At 38.8% G+C, this 26,244-nt stretch overlaps 2 protein-coding genes across 2 annotated transcripts in view; one reads left to right on the top strand and one right to left on the bottom strand.

The window, feature by feature from the left end:
* The first annotated feature begins 927 nt into the window (after positions 1 to 927).
* On the top strand, positions 928 to 4,328 carry LOC311075332 (E3 ubiquitin-protein ligase TRIM39-like). Its single transcript, XM_084102652.1, has 3 exons — positions 928 to 1,533; positions 1,632 to 1,709; positions 3,797 to 4,328. Exons 1-3 carry the CDS (start codon positions 1,132 to 1,134, stop codon positions 4,109 to 4,111), a joined length of 795 nt encoding a protein of 264 aa, XP_083958778.1. The 5' UTR covers positions 928 to 1,131; the 3' UTR covers positions 4,112 to 4,328.
* Positions 4,329 to 8,250: 3,922 nt separating this feature from the next.
* The window catches only part of LOC311075333 (uncharacterized protein), a 467,028-nt gene continuing 449,034 nt past the window's right edge, over positions 8,251 to 26,244 (bottom strand). The window contains exons 2-3 of the mRNA XM_084102653.1: positions 10,084 to 10,146; positions 8,251 to 9,448 (exon numbers count right to left, since the gene is read on the bottom strand). Of these exons, the coding sequence (XP_083958779.1) occupies positions 8,291 to 9,073 (783 nt within the window). The 5' untranslated portion in view covers positions 9,074 to 9,448; positions 10,084 to 10,146 and the 3' untranslated portion in view covers positions 8,251 to 8,290. The remainder of the gene's footprint in view (positions 9,449 to 10,083; positions 10,147 to 26,244) is intronic.

Below are 26,244 nucleotides of genomic sequence, written 5' to 3'. Positions count from 1 at the left end.
TGGAGCAGATTCCTCAACGTTTTTCAAATTTGGAAAGTATGCTCTTCTTAGAATTAGCCAATCCAGGGAAATTTGATGACATGAGCCAGGTATTTCCAGAGGAGGCCTTCCAAAGTGTCCTGAAAAGTTATGGCCATCACTTTGATTCAGGGAGACTGAGGTCAGAACTTCAAGTCCTGTATTCAGATCAGGACTTGCAGGGTAACAGGGGAAAGCTGTGTGATTATTTGGTGTTCCTTAAAGACATGGAGTTAGACAGTGCAATGCCTCAGCTTTACAAACTGTTCTCATTAGTGGCAACAATTGGAGCAACATCTGCAGGTGTAGAAAGGAGCTTCTCCTGTTTAAAGCGGCTCAAGTCCTACACCCGTAACACAATGGGCCAAGGCCGTTTAAGCAGCCTAGCTCTGCTGGCCATTGAGAGGACACTGGTCAAGTCACTGGAAAAGACGCCTAGTTGGTACGACAGGGTCACAGACCATTTTCTTGAAAAGGAATGTAGGGCAGAATTTACTTTTAAATAAATGGACAATTTTATGATGTAGGCCGAAAATGAGCTTCCCCTCTTTGACAGACCAGTAGCCGCCACTGTTTTACAGCATTGTTATGGTTATAATTGTGCTCTTGTAAATTATTCTAATTCGAACTTTCTGGGAAAATATTTAAGTGATGTGATGTTGGAAGCTCAGTGGTGGCGACTGCATTTAGGCTTCAAAATTCTTAAAAATTGTGTTCATCTGTGAAAATTATCCTGATTTACAAAAATAATCATAAACTTTTGTTGATCACAGAGATTTTTTTTTAAGAGGGAACCAGTGTGATACTAACTGCGGATTGAGCTACAAACTGACGTCATAACTGCACCACACACTCATGCGTGATCAGAAAGTGCACTCTTTACCAGGAAGAGACTTTTTTTTTTTTTTTTTTGTCGTGATTATCTATTTTCTATCTATTTTTTGAAGAAAAGGAAAAAGGAATCAGCGATCAATGAAGAATGAAGATACATTTTTGAATAGTTTGTTTCAGAACAGACAGCAGATCTTTGTGATTCTCATGGTTGTTCTTTTTTGAAACCATCATTCAGAAAGTGAAAGTAAAGTCTAGATTGCTGGAGCACAGACAGTGAAAATGGCTTCACTACATGTATCTCCAGAAGAACTTTCTTGTTCTGTGTGCCGTAAAATCTTAAAGTCTCCAGTTCTTCTGTCGTGTAATCACAGTTTCTGTAAAGAGTGTCTTCAACAATTCTGGAGGAGTGAAAACACTCAGGAGTGTCCAGTTTGTAGGAGAAGATCCTCAAGAGAATTTAATCCTCCTAATATGGCATTAAATAACTTGTGTGAGTCGTTCCTGAAGGAGAGAGACGAGAGTTGTTCATCAGGATCTGAGGATATCTGCAGTTTACACAGTGAGAAACTCAAACTCTTCTGTCTGGAGGACAATCAGCCTGTGTGTGTAGTGTGCAGAGACTCACACCAACACGCCAATCACACTTTCAGACCCATCAGTGAAATTGGTCCATCATATAAGGTAAGAAAGATTTAATCCGGAGGATTAAAGCTTGTGTTACTACATGAGCATTTTACAGAAATCTCTGTTATCTTATAGATTTTCACTTTAAATTTTAGGAGGAACTGAAGTCCTTAAAAGAGAAACCTAAACACAAAGAAAACATTAAAGGAGAGAAAACAGTTCAACACACCAAGGTGAGGATTGATTCTTTTGACATATTCACATTTAATTAGAACAGTTTAGTGATTTGTCTGAGATTCAGCCATTCTCTGGGAGTGTTCGATTCCAGGTTTTTCGGAGTCGACTCTGACTCCTTGATTCCATTTACTTTACATCAAAACATGGTCAGGAATAATAGAAGATTGCAGTCGTATCTGTTATTCCCAGATAACACCCGCTGAAAACAGAAACGCAGGCTCAATCGGATTATTGAAGTCAGCAGCGCTAGGAACGGATTTTCTTTGTGTAAGTTTTGGTGAGCTAATAAAACATTCAAACTCAGTCGAATCAATATTTTGTGTACAGTTATTTAATTATGACATCCAGTATCGTGGACTCGCTCTCTCTCGTTTAATACAAACGCAAGTGCTGCCATCTCATGACTATTTTTTTGTACACTGTTGGATTATAAGATACAAACAGGTAAAACAGTTTAATCTGAAATCAATATCTCTTATCCCCATAATTATTTATGTGGTGAAATGCTGTGTAAGAAGGGGTATGACTGTTACCGTATCTCTTAAATGTCCATGTAGTTTAAACTTGCCGCGCTAGCAACTGCTCTCTCCTAATAAATTATTTCATCTCAGACCAATGTTTCATGTCAAATTATTTACTTATGTGGCAAGTAGCCGTGTAATAACCGGGATAATGTACATCCAGCTGGTTGTTATCAGAATAAACCCCTTCAGGCTGATTAAGATCTATCCTATGACTATCCTAATTAGCCATGACTATATCGGTGATTATTCTCAGAGAATAATTGGCGGGATGTACATTATTCCTTACTTAATTATTTTTCCCCAACGCAAAGCCTTAAAATCCACTGCTCTTTTAGCATGACTATCCTAATTAGCCCAGTTTAGCGATAACTTTACCATAGGCCGTGTGTCCACCAAGCGTTTTTACTCGCTGCTGGCGTGTTTTTTCGATTGTTTTCAATGGGAGCGCCGCGTTTTTAAAACGCCATGAGCGTAACGAGGCACTGAGCGTCTTTTTCACGCTGAAGCGCTGAGCGTTCAGCGTTTTTTACAGGTCGCCGAGAGTTGAAGAATGTTCAACTTTGGGTAAAACGCTGCGCTCATCACTGTCACTTTTTACCCAACCGACCAATCACAGTGGAGGAGGGGTGGGACTAAAACCACACCGACCAACTGTCATCAGTGTAGTAGCTCTCCATGAGTCTATGGTAACACCAGTGGAGGTACAGTGTAGAATAAGTTACTACGTGAACCCCAATGTTAATGTTAAAGTGCAGCTACATCTGTTTTAATTGTGTAATAAGTGCTGCTATATCTGTAAAAAGAATTGTAAGATTGACATGTTAAATGAAAGGCAATTGTTAGTATTTCTTTCAAAGGAAGGAATTATTATTTATGTCAAAGGAGTGAATTACTATTATTATTAGTAGGCTATACTTAATCTCTGTTTGTGTGTGTGTGTGTATGTGTATATATACAGTGCTATGCATAAGTTTAGACACCCATACTAAAGTTGACTAAAAAGAGGAATAAAAAAATCATCTTTTGGAAATTGAACTTAATGCCTTAATTTAAAAAATTAGGAAAAATCCAACCTTTAAGGACACCAATTTTCTTTGTGAATGAATAATGTATCGTAAATAAATAAATGTTCTTCCTTAAAATACAGGGTGCATACGTTTGGACACCCCTATGTTAAATTCCCATAGAGGCAGGCAGATTTTTATTTTTAAGTATTTTTTTTTATTTTTTTTTTAGGATACTATGCATCCTGATATTTTATTTACGATACATTATTCATTCACAAAGAAAATTGGTGTCCTTAAAGGTTGGATTTTTCCTAATTTTTTTAAATTAAGGCATTAAGTTCAATTTCCAAAAGATGATTTTTTATTCCTCTTTTTAGTCAACTTTAGCATGGGTGTCTAAACTTATGCATAGCACTGTATATGTATGTATATATATATATATATATATATATATATATATATATATATATATATATATATATATATATATGTATATGTATGTATGTACATATACTTTAAAAATAATATAATTTTCTGATTTGTCCCCCACAGACATCAGATGAGAGCACACAGTCCCTGACCCAGTCCAATACCACACAATCCGTATCTCCTGACTCCCCAAATGTGCCACCACTCTGCACACCTGAAATATCTCTCCATACTCTTGCTCCAAAGAGAAGGGCTGAGCAAGATATTACTGAGTACCAGCGCTGTGTGCTGAACGCCACCAGTAACAAGCCAGACGAGGAAGAGCACTTTCTTTTAAGTTTAGTTGGTGCCTTGAGACGACTTCCCCCACACAGTCGTTCTGAGGTTAAACTCAAATTCCAACAAATATTACATGATGCAGAATTTAACAATCAATAAAACCCTATCGGTAACCCTTCCTTTTACAGTCCCCTAATTACTAGGTATTTACCTGGTAAATATATGGTAAGTTATAGTTGGTTATTGGTAATTACCACAGGTAACAAGAATGTAAATGCAGAGAAACTACAAACTAATTACTAGGTATTTACCGGGTAAATATATGGTAAGTTATAGTTGGTTATTGGTAATTACCACAGGTAACAAGAATGTAAATGCAGAGAAACTACAAACTAATTACTAGGTATTTACCGGGTAAATATATGGTAAGTTATAGTTGGTTATTGGTAATTACCACAGGTAACAAGTATGTAAATGCAGAGAAACTACAAACTAATTACTAAGTATTTACCTGGTAAGCATATGGTAAATTATAGTATTTTAGTGTGTAATTACTTAAGGTGATTAGTATGCAATTACAGAGAAACTACCAGGGAAAAAAACACCACTGTTAAATATCAACTCAACGAAGTACTGTGTACTTGTTACCTGTTTAGGTTGGTAATAACTCCGATTTAATTATGTACTTCCTCAGAATGTAGGCAGCCAATTTTTAGAAACACCTCCAGTATCACCCATCAATTCAAGTTAGGTGTGTAGTTATCCTAAGGTTATGTTGGTAACAGTCCATGTTTATTTATTACTACCTTGAAATTAAGATGGTAGTTTTCAATAAATTACTTTGTCTTACATAGTTGTTGTTCATTGCTACACCCATTTATAGAGGGTTTATCAAATAATTTACCTTACACTTACCTGGTAACTACCCCGTAGGAACAGTTTTCCCTAATGTCATGGTACATCTTAAATACTGGGTATGTTCTTGCAGATGTTTTTACAATTTACTCATTAAGTAAAGTGCAACTGTACTGTAAAATGAAGCCTTGTTTATTTCCATGGTATTACCGGAATTGTACCATATAACCTAATCATTCCCTTTTCCATAGTCACATTTTTTTTTACCTCGTATGTCCTGCAACGTTACCAAGGAAAACATGACAATTTACTCGGTAAGTAAAGTGCAACTGTACTGTAAAATGAAGCCTTGTTTATTTCCATGGTATTACTGGGATCTTACCCTATAACCTGATAATTCCCTTTTCCATAGTCACATTTTTTTTTTACCTCGTATGTCCCGCAACGTTACCAAGGAAAACATGACAATTTACTCAGTAAGTAAAGTGCAACTGTACTGTAAAATGAAGCCTTGTTTATTTCCATGGTATTACCGGAATTGTACCATATAACCTAATCATTCCCTTTTCCATATAGTCACAATTTTATACCTTGTATGTCCTGCAACGTTGCCAAGGAAAACATGACAATTTACTCAGTAAGTAAAGTGCAACTGTACTGTAAAATGAAGCCTTGTTTATTTCCATGGTATTACCGGAATTGTACCATATAACCTAATCATTCCCTTTTCCATATAGTCACAATTTTATACCTTGTATGTCCTGCAACGTTACCAAGGAAAACATGACAATTTACTCAGTAAGTAAAGTGCAACTGTACTGTAAAATGAAGCCTTTTTATTTCCATGGAATTACTGGGATTTTACCCTATAATCTGATAGCTACGTAACTGTAGCTATTACAGATTATTGGGTAAAATCCCAGTAATTCCATGGAAATAAAAAGGCTTCCTTTTATAGTAAAGTTGCACTTTACTTACTGAGAATGTTCAACGTGATCTCATGAGAATACGTGTATATTTTTACGTAAAGTGTAATTCTACCGTACATTTACTTACGTTTTATACACACAGAAACGTATAATACTGACGTATTTACAGCACTAAAATGTAAAATGTTTACGAATTAACAGCACAAAAACGATTAGCCTACATGCATTTAAACAAGAATACACTTTAAAACCTTAAAAATACCTTATTTAATCGTTTAACCATTTTAATAGTTTACAGTGAGACACAAAATGCGTTTTCTCCAATAGAACAATAATACACCAACATAAATTCACAAAATACATCAATTTTATTATACTTGATATAATCCAAATCTTTAGAATCCATACGTTTGCAAGAAAGAGATCCAAATTCAGCCCTTTATCCAGTGAGTGATCTTCATCTCCATTTCACAGGCTATCACAGCAGCACACTCCGTAACTGTCAAATCCCGCGCTCGTGATGAATTCAAAATTCAAAAATTGCGCCCTCAAGAAGCGTTACGACATGTTTTACGGCAGTGATATCAAACGCTCATTGGCTCTCACCTGTTCGTCCATGTTCGTCACAGATTGCAACATGCCGTATTTCAGTCGTAAACTACATTTGAAATGGAGAAGCGCGCGCGCATTCACACAGAGGGAAGCCGGATTAACATTTTCATGGATTAATAACTTAAATTATGCTCTGTACCTCATTCAAAACTATTATATACTGAGAGAGAGGACTGTGACTGCAACACATCGTCATGTGAACGACTTTTGGTACCGGTTTTTACATTTTCGCAATAAATAAATTATTGTGATTACACGTATGTTGTTTTTCTTCATAATTGTAGCCTATGTAGTTTTCTATCTTTGAAAATTACGTATTAATACTACTTATTAATGAGACCAGGCTGGAATGTTTTAGTTAAGTTGCAGAACACACATGGTAAAAGTTTGTGATTTCAAAAATGTTTAAGCAGCAAAGGATGTGGTAAGAGTCTGGTAATACAATAGAAATAAACAAGGCTTCCTTTTACAGTACAGTTGCACTTTACTTACTGAGTAAATTGTCATGTTTTCCTTGGTAACGTTGCAGGACATACGAGGTAAAAAAATGTGACTATGGAAAAGGGAATTATCAGGTTATAGGGTAAGATCCCAGTAATACCATGGAAATAAACAAGGCTTCATTTTACAGTACAGTTGCACTTTACTTACTGAGTAAATTGTCATGTTTTCCTTGGTAACGTTGCAGGACATACGAGGTAAAAAAAAATGTGACTATGGAAAAGGGAATGATCAGGTTATAGGGCAAGATCCCAGTAATTCCATGGAAATAAACAAGGCTTCATTTTACAGTACAGTTGCACTTTACTTACAGAGTAAATTGTAAAAACATCTGCAAGAACATACCCAGTATTTAAGATGTACCATGACATTAGGGAAAACTGTTCCTACGGGGTAGTTACCAGGTAAGTGTAAGGTAAATTATTTGATAAACCCTCTATAAATGGGTGTAACAATGAACAACAACTATGTAAGACAAAGTAATTTATTGGAAACTACCATCTTAATTTCAAGGTAGTAATAAATAAACATGGACTGTTACCAACATAACCTTAGGATAACTACACACCTAACTTGAATTGATGGGTAATACTGGAGGTGTTTCTAAAAATTGGCTGCCTACATTCTGAGGAAGTACACAATTAAATCTGAGTTATTACCAACCTAAACAGGTAACAAGTACACAGTACTTTGTTGAGTTGATATTTAACAGTGGTGTTTTTTTCCCTGGTAGTTTCTCTGTAATTGCATACTAATCACCTTAAGTAATTACACACTAAAATACTATAATTTACCATATGCTTACCAGGTAAATACTTAGTAATTAGTTTGTAGTTTCTCTGCATTTACATACTTGTTACCTGTGGTAATTACCAATAACCAACTATAACTTACCATATATTTACCCAGTAAATACTTAGTAATTAGTTTGTAGTTTCTCTGCATTTACATACTTGTTACCTGTGGTAATTACCAATAACCAACTATAACTTACCATATATTTACCAGGTAAATTCCTAGTAATTAGGGGACTGTAAAAGGAAGGGTTACCCTACTATCATGCACACATCAACGAACATACAGACAGACACATACACACAGAAAAATAACATTTGAAATAGACACACCAAATTACTTCATATGTAAAACAATCAATTTTTTATAAGGCAGTTTAATGTATTTATCAATCTGTACATGAAAATTTATCATTAAAATAATTATTAAAAGCATTCATCTTTTCCAGTCATTTATTTTCCTCTTTTGATTTAGACTACTAATTTATTTTATTCGTTGTGTGCAGCTTGTTAGTGAAAGGAAATATGCTAATTTTCTGAGGTTATGGGTGGCTCTTAAAAGAGCCTTTTTTTATTTTTAATTGGTGGTGGTCCTGGATGGTACTGATGGTAGTGGTCCTGATGGTGGTGGGAGTAATTATGAGGCATTAGATGACAGAATGCTGCCATGCAACTTCACCTGCTGGAGAGGAGAAGTAGGTGGTGTACCTTTGCCTTATTTCCAGTGCTTCCCTAGAGGCATTGTTGCTGCCTGCTCGCTGGATGGGCTGCATGGCAAACTGTGGCTCTGATGGCAGGGGGGCACAACTTACTTCCTCTTCATCAGCATCCTCATACCGTAGGAAATTGTGAAGGATGCAAGTGGCCTTCACCACTGCATCTGCCACTTTTGGTGAGACACCAAGCACTCTGTGGTAGAGTCTCCATTGGGCAGCAAGTATCCCAAATGTGCACTCCACCATCCGTCTCGCACGGGAAAGACGGTAATTAAACACACGCTTCTCTCTGTCGAGGTGTTTTCCTGGGTAGGGTCGGAGAAGGTGCCTCTTCAGAGGAAAAGCCTCGTCACCCACAAACACATGTGGCACAGGCTGGGGGTCTTCTGAACCTGGTAATGGTGCATCCTCTGGTAGGTTGAGCGTTCCCTGTTGGAGAGCCTTGCCAAATTCGGAGGCACAGAGGGTCCCGCCGTCACTGCTTTTCCCGTATGCCCCCACATCCACCATCCGGAAAAGGTACCGGGCATCAACCACTGCTAGAAGGACTATGGAGAAGCTTCCTTTATAATTGAAATACATGGACCCTGTTGAAGATGGGGCCTGTATTGTAACATGCTTCCCATCGATTGCTCCCAGACAGTTGGGGAAGTTCCACAGCCTATGGAAGTCTTCAGCAATCCTCTTCCAGTGATGTTGTTCAGGGAAGGGCATGTATTCCTGGACCAAGAGTGACCATATTGCCTCACACACTTCTTTTACCACCCTTGCCACTGTGCAGTAACCCACCCTGTAACCCACCCTGTGAGTCTCCTGTTGACAGATATCTGAAATAAATACAGAAAAAAGTTGCAAAGGGCAATTAGTTATACATTAAATAAAACATCAAATTAAATCATATATCATTAGTTATAAAATCAATAAGACTTCTACTCTATTTATATTATGCTTATTTATATAAAAGTATATTCAATTATAAATGTGTTTGGATGTGTAAAATATCTTCAGTAGCTATCAATGAATCATAAATACCGGAAAGAAGTAAAATAAGATATGTTGTACCTTATATGCAGTGATGAATGTACGAAACTAATGTTAAAGGTATAGCGGAGGATCTTTCCGAATTTTAGATAAGAACCGCCCTCTCCACTTTTTGAAAAAATGCACATGCGCAACACTCTACCTGCTCCCGAGAGGGAACGCCTATTAAACGTGTGCGAGGTTCTCCTCGTGCGCGCTCTGTTTACAAGTTGCTGTCGGCATCGCTCATACAAGATTACTTTCCAAAAGAAGATTTGCACTTTTTCTCCAAATAGCATGCCAAACTTTACCTGTCGAGTAGAAACTTTGCGACTGAGGCATCAGTGGGAAGCCCAACCTGTGTTTTCAGCGCACGCCATCGTGTGAAACAATCTCCCAAAAACACTCTGATCTTGTTTCTCTCTTCTGAGGCCTTTCTCTTCTTCTCATACAGTTCGTACAAACTTTTTCTCTTGCGACCCTCAGACATTTTCAAAGGACCCGGTGAAACGGCGAGCTTCAATGAATGGCTTAGCTCTAGCTCACCACACATAAACACCTGAAAGTGCGCATGCGCAGAAAGCGAAAACTAAGGGACGAGCACGTACAACGGCCTTACGTAAACATATCACCAGAATGATTGACACTTAGGTGGACCAATAGTTTAGACTACCCACCCTGAAAAAGAAAATCCTCCGCTATACCTTTAAATAAATAAATGTCTACATGTAGCCTACAATTTTGAGTCACTTGTAACATTAACGTTACTTTATTTGAGCTTTTTTCTGCTATTTTACTCCTAATCCACTATAGCAAAAAGACAAACACTGCATTTTTTTTTACTTCACTGCATTCACTTACAAAAGACTTTTCATTTTCAGCTCAATAACACAAAATATCACTTGAAATAATTTCGGAATAGCCTTATAAGTTATGCACTTACCTCAGACAAATGCAAAGACGTTCTTCCGAGCTGATGGCCTCCCGGTAGTTTGTGTCTCTCTTCGAAATAGAAGGTCCAATTTTCCGGAACAACATCTCAAACTGTGTCCTGCTCATCCGAAAATACTCCTTGAACCGGCTGCCGTCCAACTTTAGTTCTTGGACCAGACGATGGTACTCTCCGAGATGTTTTCTCGCTCTCAAGATATCATGAACCCACATAGACCGGTGCGTCCGTCCTCTCTGTCTACGTGGTTCAGCCATCCCTTCATCCAAAGCAAGGGCCAGAGCAAGTACTCTACATTGTGTCGACATTTTTATATGGAAGTAAAATAATGTCAAATGTTTTTGAAATAAAAAAGCCTGTTGAATTGCACTACTTGAAAAAAAGAGGCATTGCATTAAACATGCTTGCATTTTAATGCATTGTATTTTTAGGGCTAGCATTTTTATGGGCTGAAATTCAACATGGTTGAATATTTAAGCTGTGAATATTTCAATTAAAAACATTTCAAACACATTTTCATTATTAAAAAATAATCCATATTCACCTTTCATATTTCACTTCCAAAATATTCAAACTGTTTAAAAATATAAATACAATAAAAATATAATAAAATAATATAATAATAAAAATACAACCTATAATATTCAACAGGCAATTTTCGGTCCATTCTATTTCGCTTTGCAAATTCGCTTCCACAAATTCAGTGGTTCAAATTCGACAGTAAATTCAACATTGATGTCCAGGAACTGCAGGAAAAGCAGTAGATTGCCGAGCATACTCTCCATCTGCTGTTAGTCGATCTCACCAGCAGGGGGTGCAAAAGCGCGTGTTGTTGACGAAGACCAGCAACAGTTAGAGCAAGCCATTCATTCATAAAATGACCAATCAATAAAAGACCAAACTCGCAACTTATTTGGGAAGTAGGCTGTAGGCTAGCCTACTATATGTATAATATGAACTTAACACATAAAGTTTCATGCTGAGCATTTCGTGATATACTGGCATAAAATCAACACTTGATCAATTAATACCAACTCTCTCTCTCTCTCTCTCTCTCTCTCTCTCTCTATATATATATAGTATGCCTACGTGTATTGCATTAGCTTAAACTGGGAAGAGTCAGAATTAGGCTGACTCTTAAAATTAGAATTAGAAAATTATATTATTTTTAAAGTATATGTACATACATACATATACATATACATATATATATATATATATATATATATATATAGTCACTTGCATATTCTTGTTAGTTTAACTGTAAATCGCTTTGGATAAAAGTGTCTGCTAAATGACTAAATGTAAAATTGGCTTGACATTGAACATTTGCACATTTAGGCAATATTAGGGACCGTCTGTAAATTTGCATAAAACATTGGCATACACGTTTCTTACTTCAATAGCAAACTTAAATTTATTTGAATAAATATCAAAAATCCAAAGGGTGCGCAGTATGCCTGACACTACATGAACACTTTACAGTTGGTTTTATGACTTGTTGTAAGTCGTTCTATTCAAATGCTATTGAAGTTAGAAACGTGTAGGCCTATACCAAAGTCGTATACACTTTAGAGACGGTCCCTAAATGTGCGAATGTCCAACGTCAAGCCAACTTTATGCCAGCAGTCACTGGGAAAGGCTCAGCATTAAACTTTGCGCGTTATTCTGAGTCCATCTGCTTGCCTCCAAGTTTGGTGTTTTATATCACTGTAATTAGTCCATTAAGCTATGTTAAGCGTTGTATATGTCCAGCAGGGGAATCCTGAAGTATTGAGGGAAACCCTAATAGCCTGCATGCAGCACATCGCCGCAATATAAAGTTAAGGCAACTAAACAACCAAGAGAAATATGTCAACCTCAAAAATGTAACATTGGATCTGTATATCCGCATCGGGGAATAACATTATAATCTCGTTCACGGTAGAGAAAGATGCATGTTGGCTACACAGGAAAAGTAACCATGAAGACACTGAATTTAACATAAAACAGCCGTCATAATAATCACAAATACACTTACATTGCTGTAAATGAGTTTTATGAATGAATGGCTTGCTCTAACTGTTGCTGGTCTTCGTCAACAACACGCGCTTTTGCACCACCTGCTGGTTAGGTTGACTAACAGCAGATGGAGAGTATGCTCAGCAATCTACTGCTTTTCCTGCAGTTCCTGGACGTCAATGTTGAATTTACTGTCGAATTTGAACCACTGAATTTGTGGAAGCGAATTTGCAAAGCGAAATAAAATGGACCGAAAATTGCCTGTTGAATATTATAGGTTGTATTTTTAAACAGTTTGAATATTTTGGAAGTGAAATATGAGAGGTGAATATGGATTATTGAATTTTTAATAATGAAAATGTGTTTGAAATGTTTTTAATTGAAATATTCACAGCTTAAATATTCAACCATGTTGAATTTCAGCCCATAAAAATGCAAGCCCTAAAAATACAATGCATTAAAATGCAAGCATGGTTAATGCAATGTCTCTTTTTTTCAAGTAGTGCAATTCAACAGGCTTTTTTATTTCAAAAACATTTGACATTATTTTACTGCCATATTTTTAGACAAATTATCTGCGAAATCAGTTACAAGTAAACTGTGCCGCGGATACTGTGTATCATAGCAACGAAGCGTCTCAACTGAAAAAAACGCTGCGCTGCCAAAACGCTCTCACGCGCCCACAGCTGAGCGTTTTTAGCAGAGCGCCTAGCGTTTTCAGCTGGCTAAAAACGCTTTGGTGGACACACGGCCTACTACGGGGCTGTTGAATGCTTAATTCTGATTGGTTGACGAATGTTCTAAGTTGTTCAATTATTTTCAGGAAGACACTAAAGTAGTTCCAGGCAGGTTTTGACCACATTACAGTACACTTCACCAAATGATTTCAGTTATTTCAAAGGTCCCTCACAACCGAAAGCAGAGAAAGAACCCACAACGACACTGACCAAGCAAATATAGTAAACAATAGGATAAAAATGACAAACTATTTCCATGTTTTTTGCCACAAAAATTATGTTTTATGTGTGAAAAGCACATACTCTCTCCGAAAAGTCTTGAGTGCTCTGATTGGCCAAGAGCACTTGAGGCTTTTCGAAAGAAGGTGCTTTGTAGAAATCAGCTGTTTCAGACAGACTGGGAATAGAGGAGCTGTAATAATGTACAAGAAATTATGTGTTTTTTGAACATTAAAGCATGGCGCCTTTTCTATAACACCCGTTGTGATCACCCAGCGTGTGTTGGAAATATAACGACCCTTACATAATCACGATCTTCAGCTACCAAGGCTTGTTGTAAACACAGTTAATGCTGAAAATGCGGATGATCAAGCTGATCAATCGAAACCAACTTTGAAAGCACGACTTGAGCAGAATGTGTGACAGTGGTGAGTCTAACCAGTGTTGTGCTCTCCAGGTTCAGGAAGCCGATGTTACGGTTTAACTGGTTACCGTGTTAAGTGGTGACCTTACGCCAGATGTGAACAATCGGCTGCAAATTTCGTCAATTGACCCTTCGCAGGGAGCTTGATTGACAGGCGATCTAACTAATCATAATCCGCCATCCGCCATTTTGTCCGATAAAGCAGGCAGGAGAGATAGCAGATTAACATGGGAGGATTTTAACTTGAAAAACGTAAAGTACTGACGCCTTTCCGCGGTTAAAACAACATTCCTTCTTATGTTCATTCATGTTTATTTGATGCTATAAATGAACTAGAAGGAAGAGATGATCGGTTGACGAGCAGCTTTAACTGATGCTCTACAGCGATCTGTCAGACACATTTAAGAGCCACAAAACGGTATGTATCGTTTCAATTTCTTTTAAAAAATGACCAAATTTGAAAGGTGAGACTTTGTTTAATATGTTTAATATCAAAAATAACCGAAAAGTAACCTGGTCTGTCCTTTCTGTGTGTTGTCAGTCTCCTCTCTGCTCCGCAATGTATTTTTCACTGCGTGAGAACACGGTGTGGCGTGAGAGCAGCGTAGCTTGTCGGACATAGCGACAGTAACTAAGGTGGGCGGGTCTTTGCGAAGGGTCAATTTCCGAAAGCCTGTGTGCAATACATCCATTACAATTAAACATTTGCACTTCATGATGCTGATATTATTGTAATGATTAAAAAAACAAAGGATTTCATTCTTGTAATGGCAAAAGTTTATTTAACAAAAACACCAATAAAGTCATAAATTCAAGGTATGTTAAATAAAATGTACTGTGCACAAGCAAATTTTTTTGGGTCATACTGCCCAGAAACAGCTTTATATATAAATCTTAACCTCCAAAAACAAACGCGGTTTGGCTTTCGCATCCAAACACAGCGCCAACACTTTAATTCACTGAAGTCTCGTCTTCTTTCATTGGTTATGCCTTTGGGTGGCATTATACTAATATTACTTACTATGACGTGAATGATTGAGAAAGTAATATCTGGACTTCAATCAATATAAATCCTTTAGACTGGTGTGGAACAGTGTTAGACAGAATAAACCACTTTGTGGGAGAATATGAGCTTTGTAACTTTGTAGATCGTTTGCACAAACAGATACTTTACACATTAAAGGAAAAGAAAAACATTTAAAAGTATCATATGACCTCTTTAATATGTATTTTCCTTTTGGAGTTGAGCATTTGGGTCCCACCCAACCACAGGGGGAAACAGCAGAAACAAAATTAATGTAAAATGCTTTTTTTTTTTTTTTTTTTTTTTTTTTTGAGTTATGTGAAAGAACCTTTATTGTTAACAGTGATGTTGGTGCACATTTTATAATTTAGAAAATATAACATTGTACATCATTTACACATGACCATCATTATTATTGTATTTTTATGTTTCACATTACAGGACATAAATGATCTCATCAAGAAAAGCATCTTAATTGGAGATGGAAATCCTGCTCGATATCTTCGGCAAAAAAAGACAGAGAAAATGGATGAATCTGAATTATATAGAAAAATGACGTTTGGAGAGAGAGACTTAAACAAACCCCATAAAACCATTCTGATGGTGGGAGAAACAGGAACAGGAAAAACAACCCTGATCAATGCGATGATCAACTACATGTTGGGTGTTCAGAGAGAAGACAAGGTTTGGTTTGAGATCACAGATGATCAGAGTGACCGAACATCAGTTCACAGTCAGACCTCCATCATCACTGTTTATGGGTTTTATCCACAAGAGAGTCAAACTGATCTAACAATCATCGACACTCCAGGATATGGAGACACTCGTGGAGTTGAGAAAGATAAAGAAATCGCTGAGAGTTTGCTTAGTTTAAGTAAATCTGAAGAAGGGATCAATGAAATAGATGCAGTGTGTCTGGTGATTAAAGCAAACCAAAATCGACTCTCTGACAGACAGATATACATATTTGATGCTGTTCAGTCTTTATTTGGGAGAGATACTGCTGAAAACATTGTCTTGCTCTTCACACACTCAGATGGAGCTCGACCTAAATCTGTCCTGACGGCTGTTAAAGAAGCTAAAATCAAGTGTGCAGTGAATGACAAGAATCAGCCAGTGTTTTTCCTGTTTAACAACTGTCAGTCTGAAGCTGTTGATGAAGAATATGAAATGATCCATGAACAATCATGGAATCACAGTTTTAGAGGAATAGCAGGATTGTTCAAGTTTCTTGACACAATAAAACCAAAATCCCTGAAGATGACTCGAGATGCTTTACAAAAATGGAAGCAGTTGGAGGCAAATATCTCAAATCTAAAAGAACGTGTTCAAATGATGGAAAAAAATCTAAAAGAGCTGAAACTAACTCAAGCTGCTCTGGAGAAGAACAAGAAATACGTATAGAAGAAAAAAAAAAACTTTGAGTTTGAAGTTGAAGTGTCCTACAAAGAATGGGTTGATATTGATCGCTCTAAAGCCAATAAGGCCACATGCTGCAGCGTCTGTGAGGAGAACTGTCATTATCCAGGATGCTGGTGGGTCAGAGATCTCATGGTGCAGCGTGATGCAGCGTGATGGATAAAAATCCAAGATGGCGCCGCGGATGGCTGCCTCGGTGTTGAGCTCTCCAGTTGTTACACTGTTTTTGTTAGTTTGTCCTGTTTTATGTTTGTCATACGCTATCAGTTATACCAGGGACGAACTGCTGAACATTCGGCAGCGCACACCAACTGATCACCAACCAGTTTTTGATTCTTCTGGCGTTTTGCGGAACATTGTCGTCGGTTGCGCCGCTGCACTGTGGAAACAGTATAAGACGCGCAGGCGTGGGAAGCGAGCCGGCACACTTGTTAAGCTCAGGCAGCGCGGATTCAGAACAGCGCTGCCTAGCATCCATCTGGCGAATGTCCGCTCTCTCCCTAACAAAATGGACGAACTACTTCTGCTCTCACGCAAAAACAAGGACTTTACCAACTCTGCTGCTCTGTGTTTCACGGAAACCTGGCTGAACGAAGCCATTCCGGACAGCGCGTTACATCTACCGGACTTTCAGCTGTTTAGAGCGGATCGCGATATGGAGTCAACGGGGAAAACGCGCAGTGGTGGGACATGCTTTTACATCAACAGAAGGTGGTGTACTGATGTAACTGTGTTAAGGAAGATGTGCTGTCCTGATGTGGAAGTGCTTTTCATTAACTGTAAACCGTTCTACTCGCCGCGGGAGTTTTCCTCGCTCGTTCTCATCAGTGTTTACATTCCACCGCAAGCACACGTGAGTATGGCGCTGCAACAGCTGGCTGATCTGATCACAGAAACAGAACAACAACACCCGGACTCTGTTCTTATCATTCTCGGAGACTTTAATCAGGCAAAACTCACACGTGAGCTGCCTAAATTCAAACAGCACATTACATGCCCCACCAGAGACAATAATATCTTGGACCATTGCTACACCACAACAAAGGATGCATATCGCTCCGTCGCCAGAGCAGCTCTAGGACTTTCCGATCACTGCCTGGTTCATCTTCTACCAACTTACAGGCAAAAACTTAAAACTGCTAAGCCAGTAATAAGGACTGTAAAGAGATGGACCAACGACACAGAGCAGGTCTTACAAGCCTGTTTTGAATGCACTGACTGGAGTGTTTTTGAAGCTGCTGCCAGCGATCTGGACGAGCTCACAGAGACTGTAACATCATACATCAGTTTCTGTGAGGATTTATGCATCCCTACCAGGACTTACTTATCATTCAACAATGATAAACCATGGTTCACACCAAAACTCAGACAGCTTCGTCTGGTCAAAGAAGATGCCTACAGGAGTGGGGATAGGATCTTGTATAATCAGGCCAGGAACACATTGACAAAGGAGATTGAAGTGGCTAAGAAGAGCTATGCCAAAAAGCTGGAAAACCAGTTTTCCTCCAACGACCCTGCATCAGTGTGGAAAGGCCTGAAAGACATTACCAACTACAAGACACCATCCCCCCAGCACCGACAGCAACAAGCATCTTGCGAACGAGCTGAATGTCTTTTACTGTAGATTTGAGACCCCCGATCAGACACCCCACACCCGCCCTGACCATCTCTCTACACAGCCATCAACACCTCCAGCCATCCCCCTCCCCTCCCCCCCTGCACTTCAGATCAGTGAGGATAATGTGCGTCAGATCTTCAGGAAACAGAAGAGAAGGAAAGCACCAGGCCCAGACGGTGTTTCACCAGCCTGTCTGAAAACCTGCGCTGACCAGCTGGCCTCTATCTTCTCACTGATCTTCAACAGATCACTGGAGCAGTGCAAAGTCCCTTTCTGCTTTAAACGCTCCACCATCATCCCAATCCCGAAGAAACCAAAGATCACAGGACTCAATGACTACAGACCTGTTGCCTTAACATCTGTGGCCATGAAGTCATTCGAAAGACTGGTGTTAGCATATCTGAAGGACATCACTGGACCCTTGCTGGACCCCCTGCAGTTTGCCTACAGAGCAAACCGGTCTGTGGATGATGCGGTCAATATGGGACTGCATTACACCCTGCAACATCTGGACAAACCAGGGACCTATGCAAGGATTCTGTTCGTGGACTTTAGTTCTGCCTTCAACACCATCGTCCCATCACTGCTCCAGACCAAACTGACCCAGCTCTCTGTCCCTAGCTCCGTCTGTCAATGGATCACCAGCTTTCTGACAGACAGACAACAGTTAGTCAGAATGGGCAAAATCACGTCCGACAGCCGCATCATCAGCACCGGTGCTCCACAGGGATGTGTTCTCTCACCACTGCTCTTCTCCCTGTACACAAATGACTGCACCTCTAAAGACCCCTCTGTCAAGCTCCTGAAGTTTGCGGACGACACTACTGTTATCGGACTCATCCGGAACGGTGACGAGTCTGCGTACAGACAGGAGGTGGAGCAGCTGGCTCTTTGGTGCAGTTATAACAACCTGGAGCTGAACACGCTCAAAACAGTGGAGATGATCGTGGACTTCAGGAGAAACCCCCCTGCACTCCCTTCACTCACCATCATGGACAGCACTGTGACTGCAGTAGAGTCATTCAGGTTCCTGGGCACCACCATCTCTCAGGATCTGAAGTGGGACACTCACATAGACTCTATTGTGAAGAAAGCCCAACAGAGACTGTACTTCCTGCGTCAGCTGAGGAAATTCAACCTGCCAGAGGAGCTGCTCGTACAGTTCTACTCAGCTGTCATCCAGTCCATCCTCTGCACTTCCATCACCGTCTGGTTCGGCTCTGCTACCAAAACCGAACTCCGTAGACTACAGCGGATAGTTCGGACTGCTGAGCGAATCACTGGCACTACCCTTCCCACACTTAAAGAACTGTACTCATCCAGAGTGAGTAAAAGGGCTCGCAAAATCACTCTGGACCCGTCACACCCAGCTCACTTTCTGTTTGAACTGTTACCGTCTGGTCGACGCTACAGAGCACCGAGCACAAAAACAACCAGACACAGGAAAAGTTTCTTTCCCCAGGCCATCTACCTCATGAACACTTAAATGTTCCCCTACTGTGGAACAAACATGTGCAATACTTCCCTCAGACATTTCATTATAGCACCTTATAACTTTATATATATTTATAATTTATAATTTCTATTTTTTTATTTTTATTTTTTTTATTTATTTATACCCATGTTACTTGTCACTTGTCTTGTCACTTTATATTGTATGTGTACTGGAAGCTACTGTCACCAAGACAAATTCCTTGTATGCGCAAGCATACTTGGCAATAAAGCTCTTTCTGATTCTGATTCTGATTCTGATGAAACATAATCACTGTACAGTGTGCACTAATAAATGCCACTCCAGCAAACACGTCAAAGAAGCAAAAATATATGTAATAAAGACAAAGAAAGTGAAGAGGACAAATGAAGAGGTAAAGAAGAAATATGAAGACAAAATTAGAGGTGGTGTGTCTCTGGTCCAGAAGATGGAAGAAGAACTGCAAGAATTAGAGAAAGAGAAAACAAAGCTGGCGAATGAAGCTTTTCACTGTGTGGAAACTCTGGAGATGATCGCACTCAACACTGATTCTCTGTTCACACTTCTGCACATTGAATTTCTTATTGAGAAGTTAAAGGAAATAAATGAGCCTGAAAAAGCTGAAATACTGGAAAACATCAAGAAGAGAGCATGAGAAGAACATGGAGCACTGGGATTCATAAAAATAATTATAATTATTTTTGAATGCAACTTAACATCTGTGGTCGGATGTCAAGTTTTGCTTGTGGGAAGCATGAGCCTATACTTGTCATGATTGAGAGAAGGAAGCAAAATGCAAGTCAAAACTCTTTATTGTATAATTGATAAGGTAATGGTACAAGTCCAGATGAGACAGGCTAGCGGTGCAGGGACCCCAATATGTGAAAAGAGTGCAGAAGTGAGACGAATCCAGAGTAAATCCACAGGAACACGAACAGGAACAAGGAAGGCACAAGACTCGAGACGCAGACTGGAACATACACCGGGAACCACAAACAACTATCTGACAAAGGAGAGTAGAAGATGCTGCATTTAATATGTTATTTTAAAAAAGTGTCTTTATTTCATGTGATATTGTGGAAATAAAGACTCTCTCTGTGACTCAAAGCCTGATCTTCAGTCTCATCAGTAACAGCCGCTCTTTCTCATGTTGTGTGTGAAGAGCGGCTGTAGGTTTGGAAACTCCTCATATGAGTTACTCATCCGTATCTATGAGAAAACACACGACACAAGAGGGAAACAGACAGTGGATGTTAATGAAGCCTCAGGCTCATGTGAATATGAGTTTAGATCAGACAGACGTCTATATAAAACATTAGAGAACATGACAGCAGAAATCCCATGTGTCTGTCATAAACATCCATTAAATAAAATAATACTTTTCATCAGAACAATTAAACAATAACTGCTAACTGCTCACATATCTGTGCTTATCATTTAGCGAGAGCTTGTCCAGTCCACAAATAATTATCATTTAATGAAAAAAAAAAAAAAAAACATAATCAAAAAATAGACTTACAAATGTCATCAAATTTAACTAAAATAAAGCTGAAATGTTTTACTTTCAATGAAAAGTATTTTGTCTCATAAACAGCTGTGATTCTCAATCAATTTCCTGGCATAGTTTTTGTTTGTTTTGCTTTATAAATCTATAAATCATACATACATACATACATACACCTACATACACACATATACATACTACATAAATAGATACATATATATGCCTACATATATACGCACATAAATGCATACATACATACATACATACATACATAAGGCCTACATACACACATAAATAAATAAATAAATAAATAAATAAATGAATGAAGAAATAGGGCATTAATAACATCAAAATATATTTTTAGAAAATAATCTTGTGTTTTTTTTTGTAAACAATGGACTAATTTTAACATTATAATCTTGTTCACGGTAGAGAAATATGTTTGTAGGCTACACAGGGAAAGTAACCGTGAAGACACTGAATTTAACATAAAACCGCCTTCATAATAATCACAAATACACTTACATTGCTGTAAATGAGTTTTATGAATGAATGACTTGCTCTAACTGTTGCTCTGTCTTCGTCAACAACAAGCGCTTTTGCACCACCTGCTGGTGAGATTGACTAACAGCAGATGGAGAGTATCTCGGTAATCTACTGCTTTTCCTGCAGTTCCGTTGAATTTACTGTCGAATTTGAACCACTGAATTTGTGGAAGCGAATTTGCAAAGCGAAATAAAATGGACCGAAAATTGCCTGTTGAACATTATAGAATCAGGGTATCTTCCGTCCATTTCATTTCCTATTTGAAATGAAATAAGCAGAAACGAGAAACGGCGCCTTTATTCGTTTTTTCGTTTTTTCCAAAAAACGAAAAAACGAGATTTCGGCTTGATTTTTCGTTTTTTAGTTCACAGGCAAAAAACGAATAAATGACTTCAAAATTCGTTTTGCACATGTGGACGGTCATGAGGCGCCCCTGTCAGCCGATTGGTCAAGAAAATCTGAGCATGTGACGTCATCGGTAGTTCCCCAGGTTTATTCAACAAAATAATAGTCCTATGGCTCTGCGTACCGCATATTAAACTGTTCAGGGCAGGTCCTGGGCTTACTTATGTGCAACTTAACGCGTTTCAGAGAAATATTTATATATCAGAAATATTAAATATTAATCTGCACCCAGATGGTTTTATTAGCTGTGCGGAGTTAAATATGTGTGGTGAAGCACAATGTTCAGTCAAGCATATCAGCAGTCATAACTCTTCTTTTAGACAGTACGCTCAGTTTTGGACAAGGGGTGGTTAATGCAAATACTGTAATGCAAAACTGCTGATGGTGGTGGGTACCGCGATGATGGTAAATAAAATTGTACTGAACGTAGCTAATCATAGCCGCGAGGGTGAGACAGCGAGATGATTGACAGGACGATAGCGGAGGAAAAAGCGCAAGATTTTGTTAGTAAAGAAATATTTATTTGTTTAATTATAAAAGTGAGTTTGTTTTTGAAAACAACAACAACAAAAAGGTGAAATAACAATGTGACCACAAAACTATGCGGATGCGGGAGTTAAAACTGTGCTGGGCTATGTCGGTGACCCAGTGTAATTGTAGCCTACAGCGTAAAATACAACCACAAACACACGTAATATGTATGCATAGCCAAAACACAACACGAGTTTGTTTAAACTTGATTTTTATTACCACCCATATTTTTTTTTTTTTCGGACTCCACGCCAGAGGTCCCCCTCAGCACCCCTAACCCTTGTGTTATGTTGCGGGTCAATTTGAACCGTTTAGGGTGCTTTCACATCTGTAGTTCCGTTCATTCCGGGCCAAGGGAGAAAAATTATGTTGCTAAACAGTGAAATAATGCACAACGCACTCTGACTACGGCAGCTGGTTTAGTCCAAAACTGCGCAGTTCTTTGGCAGTTGGGTCTGTTCGAGGTCGGATCACGTTCTCACCACAAACGAACCGCTCCGTTCGTCTGAAAGCGTACCGCTTTTGGTGCGCACCCGAGTGTGATTGCTGCATTCACACCTGCCCAAACGAACCGCACCAAGGGGGAAAACGAACTCTATAGTGCGATTCAACAGAACTAAATGAGGCAGGTGTGAAAGAAGTAAGAACCCTTAGATTTTCTAGTTGTTGGAAATACTGGTTAACCCTATGGTTTTTTTCTTGATATTTTGTGACTTTTTCTCATTTATCATGACGAACATACACACTGTTTAAAGATCTCCCTGTCACTCACTGACCCAGCATAAAGCTGAGAGACGAATGTCACTGGACCATGAGGAGCTATTCCAATGAGGCCTTTCATTGTGCAGTGAGACTTGTAATTTGAGTACATTTCTACGGTGGCCGGGAGAGCTCAACGCGCTGCAAATGAAGAAAACACATGCAAACAGAAAAAAACACATGCAAACAGAAAAAAACACATGCAAATAGAAAAAAACACATGCAAATAGAAAAAAAACACCAGCGAATAAGAAAACATCTTCATCAGTTTTACAACTCACGTGCGTCCCAATACTCACAACACAACAAAATACGGAAACGCGCTGCAAAAGTTCATAACACAACCAAACAGAAACGCGCTGCAAATAGAACAGAACACAACGGAAATGTTTCCGGGGAACCCAATAAGTGACGGACGGACGGCTCGCGAGCTTTACCAGAGAGACGCGGGCTCTGGCTTTACCTATGCCCTACTCTCATAAAAGGGCAGACGGCAGAGCCCTTGAATTGGGCACTTTGGAGGGAGCGGGGCACTTGTGTGCCATTAGGCTTGTTTGAGATGCGCCTCGCCTCGCCTGAAATATAGTCGAGAGTAGGCGGCTGCAGTGAGGGGAGGAGTGAAAAAAGCGCAGGCAAGCCGGACAGATCTCTCTTCTCGCAGTGGATCTGACACCTGTGAGATCGAAGATGGATATCGCGGGATTCACGCTCGTGCACAGTGTTGCTAATAAACTGGATGTAATTCAAGTTCTGTGCTTTTATATGAAAATAAATAAAATGAACAAGACACCCAAACTACTTGTTATTTAATTCCATTCCAAATACATGTTTATCAAAAAAAAAAAGTCTTTAATACAGACATATGTGTTTTTATTTTTTATTTTATTTTTTATAAAGATTAAATTGCATAAAAGAGATCGCACTGTCTGATAGTTTGGGAATATTCACACATAACATATACACATGAAACATGATATTAGAATCAAACATTTTAAAAGAGAACAATACATCACAGTTGTTTAAAACCAATGAGCATTAAGCTGTGTCGTCAGCAAGTCGTTTCCCATCATGCTTTTGATCAGCGCAGTCGGTGGAGAGCAACTGCGCTCGACTGCAGAATCCGACACGTGCGCCTTGCGATCGCGAGAGATTTTTGACATACGTCAGCATGACATCAGAGCAAGGCGGACCGCGTCCGCACTCGGACACATTTCTAACCGGCATGCATCTCGCGCTGATCACCGGTGATCGGTTCTGCGCAGATTTTGCTCATCTCAAACAAGCCTAGTATGTTGATGAAGGGAGCAACGAAAGACAACGTAATTTCCTCATTATTTTCACCTGGGATGTTCCCATGACAACGCAGCGCGTGTCCATCAGCTAAATAGCTGTTCTTACCAGAAATATAGTATTAATGCTGTTAACATAACTGTTGCAAATAAATATACATTTTATACAACAAAGTTTTTAAAATATGTGTTATATCTTTGTGTGAGTGTCTCAACTTTAAAACTTGCCGTCTCATATTTGGACCTATAGCTACATTCTAACATTTCTTACGAAACTTATTTTAACATAACATGACAAAATGTGTTCAATGTAACTGATGTATAGATTAATGTCTTTTCCTCGTTCTTTTTCTCTATCTTTTTTATTTATTTATTTTAGTCTTCAGCTCATTGTTCTTTTTAGTATTCTTATGACATTGAACATATCGCAAATACATTTTGTATATTGTATACAAAGTTGTATGTCATAAACGTGTCATCTTTGTATGTTTTGCAAAAAAATATAAAATAAATAATAATAATAAAAGTAGACAGCTGTATGCACGTCCTAGCCGTCCGTCCGTCACTTATTGGGTTCCCCGGAAACATTTCCGTTGTGTTCTGTTCTATTTGCAGCGCGTTTCTGTTTGGTTGTGTTGTGAACTTTTGCAGCGCGTTTCTGTAATTGCAGCGCGTTTCCGTATTTGGTTGTGTTGTGAGTATTGGGACGCACGTGAGTTGTAAAACTGATGAAGATGTTTTCTTATTCGCTGGTGTTTTTTTCTATTTGCATGTGTTTTTTTCTATTTGCATGTGTTTTTTTCTGTTTGCATGTGTTTTCTTCATTTGCAGCGCGTTGAGCTCTCTAGGCCACCGTACATTTCACTTTGGAGAAGTGGTGAGGATGGTGTTTGACATCTGATCTCAGTGCAGTCAATGATGATCTGTGTGTCTGGGAAATCAGAGAAGTCTTCAGGGAGGTTGGATTTTACATCAGCTGCTGAAAGCCACACACACACTGATCCCAGCAGCGTATAGAGGTAGTTTGTCCATGTCGCAATTATTCTGCTCACTGTGGAAGGATGCATATGGAAAAGGTGTGCCAGGACTCTCTCCTTTAATCCAACTGACAGGTAGACGAGGAAAAGAAAAAACTCATCGATTGGTTGCAGCAGCTGTCTCTGGAAAGGTAAAAAAAAAAAAATGCATGAAAGTTAGGTTTGTATAAGAACATATTAAAGTCAAAGTCAGCTTTATTGTTAATTCTGCCACATGTACAGGACATACAGAAAATTGAAATTGCGTTACTCTTAGACCCTTGGTGGATAACGGATAACATTAAATACATAAAGTAGAATTTTAAAAATACAAAGAAAAATATGAATAAATACAATTATACATATAATATAAAAAAAACAAATGCAATATACAAGCAAGGGCACATGGCAGAGAGTGCAAACCAGACAGAGTAGTGCAAATGCAGACATACTGTATAGTGCAAATAGAGCTTGTAAGTATGATAAAGTGATAGAGAGCAGCCCTGTAACAGACAAGAGTCTTATGAGGTAGACTAAGAGTAGTATATATAGATAACACATTATAAATACTACCCTGTACTGTGTTCTGTAAATGTAGTCAGGCTTACTGTGTGAATATAACCTACCTCTGATGGTGGCAGTACACGTATGATGTCTTCCTGCTTTCTAGCAGCAGATTTAGCCCTGGACACACGGATGATTTTGTGTATGGATGGCTCGATTAGCCACCAGAATGACATCAGGTGACGGTAGCTGGGGAACCTATAAGCAGAAGTGTTACTGAATACATTTACAAATTGTTGACATGTTTCCGTGTTAGTAATGCAGGTACATGCATCTAAAACTGAGTATATGTAATCACATCTAATCGTAAAATTCTACCAATCTTTAGACCTACCTTGTGTAAAATCTGATGTCCTCATCTGAGCCGGCAAACCGTTCCAATCCAAAAT

This window comes from Abramis brama (assembly GCF_963993115.1).
Source record: "Abramis brama genome assembly, chromosome: 24".
In the NCBI taxonomy this organism is placed as follows: Eukaryota; Metazoa; Chordata; class Actinopteri; order Cypriniformes; family Leuciscidae; genus Abramis; species Abramis brama.
This window is presented reverse-complemented; position numbering and strand designations above follow the sequence as displayed.

Coding starts and splice junctions, on each gene's coding strand:
- LOC311075332 (XM_084102652.1), top strand. CDS start 1,132: ATGGCTTCACTACATGTATCTCCAGAAGAACTTTCTTGTTCTGTGTGC. Junction 1,534..1,631: donor AAATTGGTCCATCATATAAG/GTAAGAAAGATT, acceptor TTTAAATTTTAG/GAGGAACTGAAGTCCTTAAA. Junction 1,710..3,796: donor AAACAGTTCAACACACCAAG/GTGAGGATTGAT, acceptor TGTCCCCCACAG/ACATCAGATGAGAGCACACA.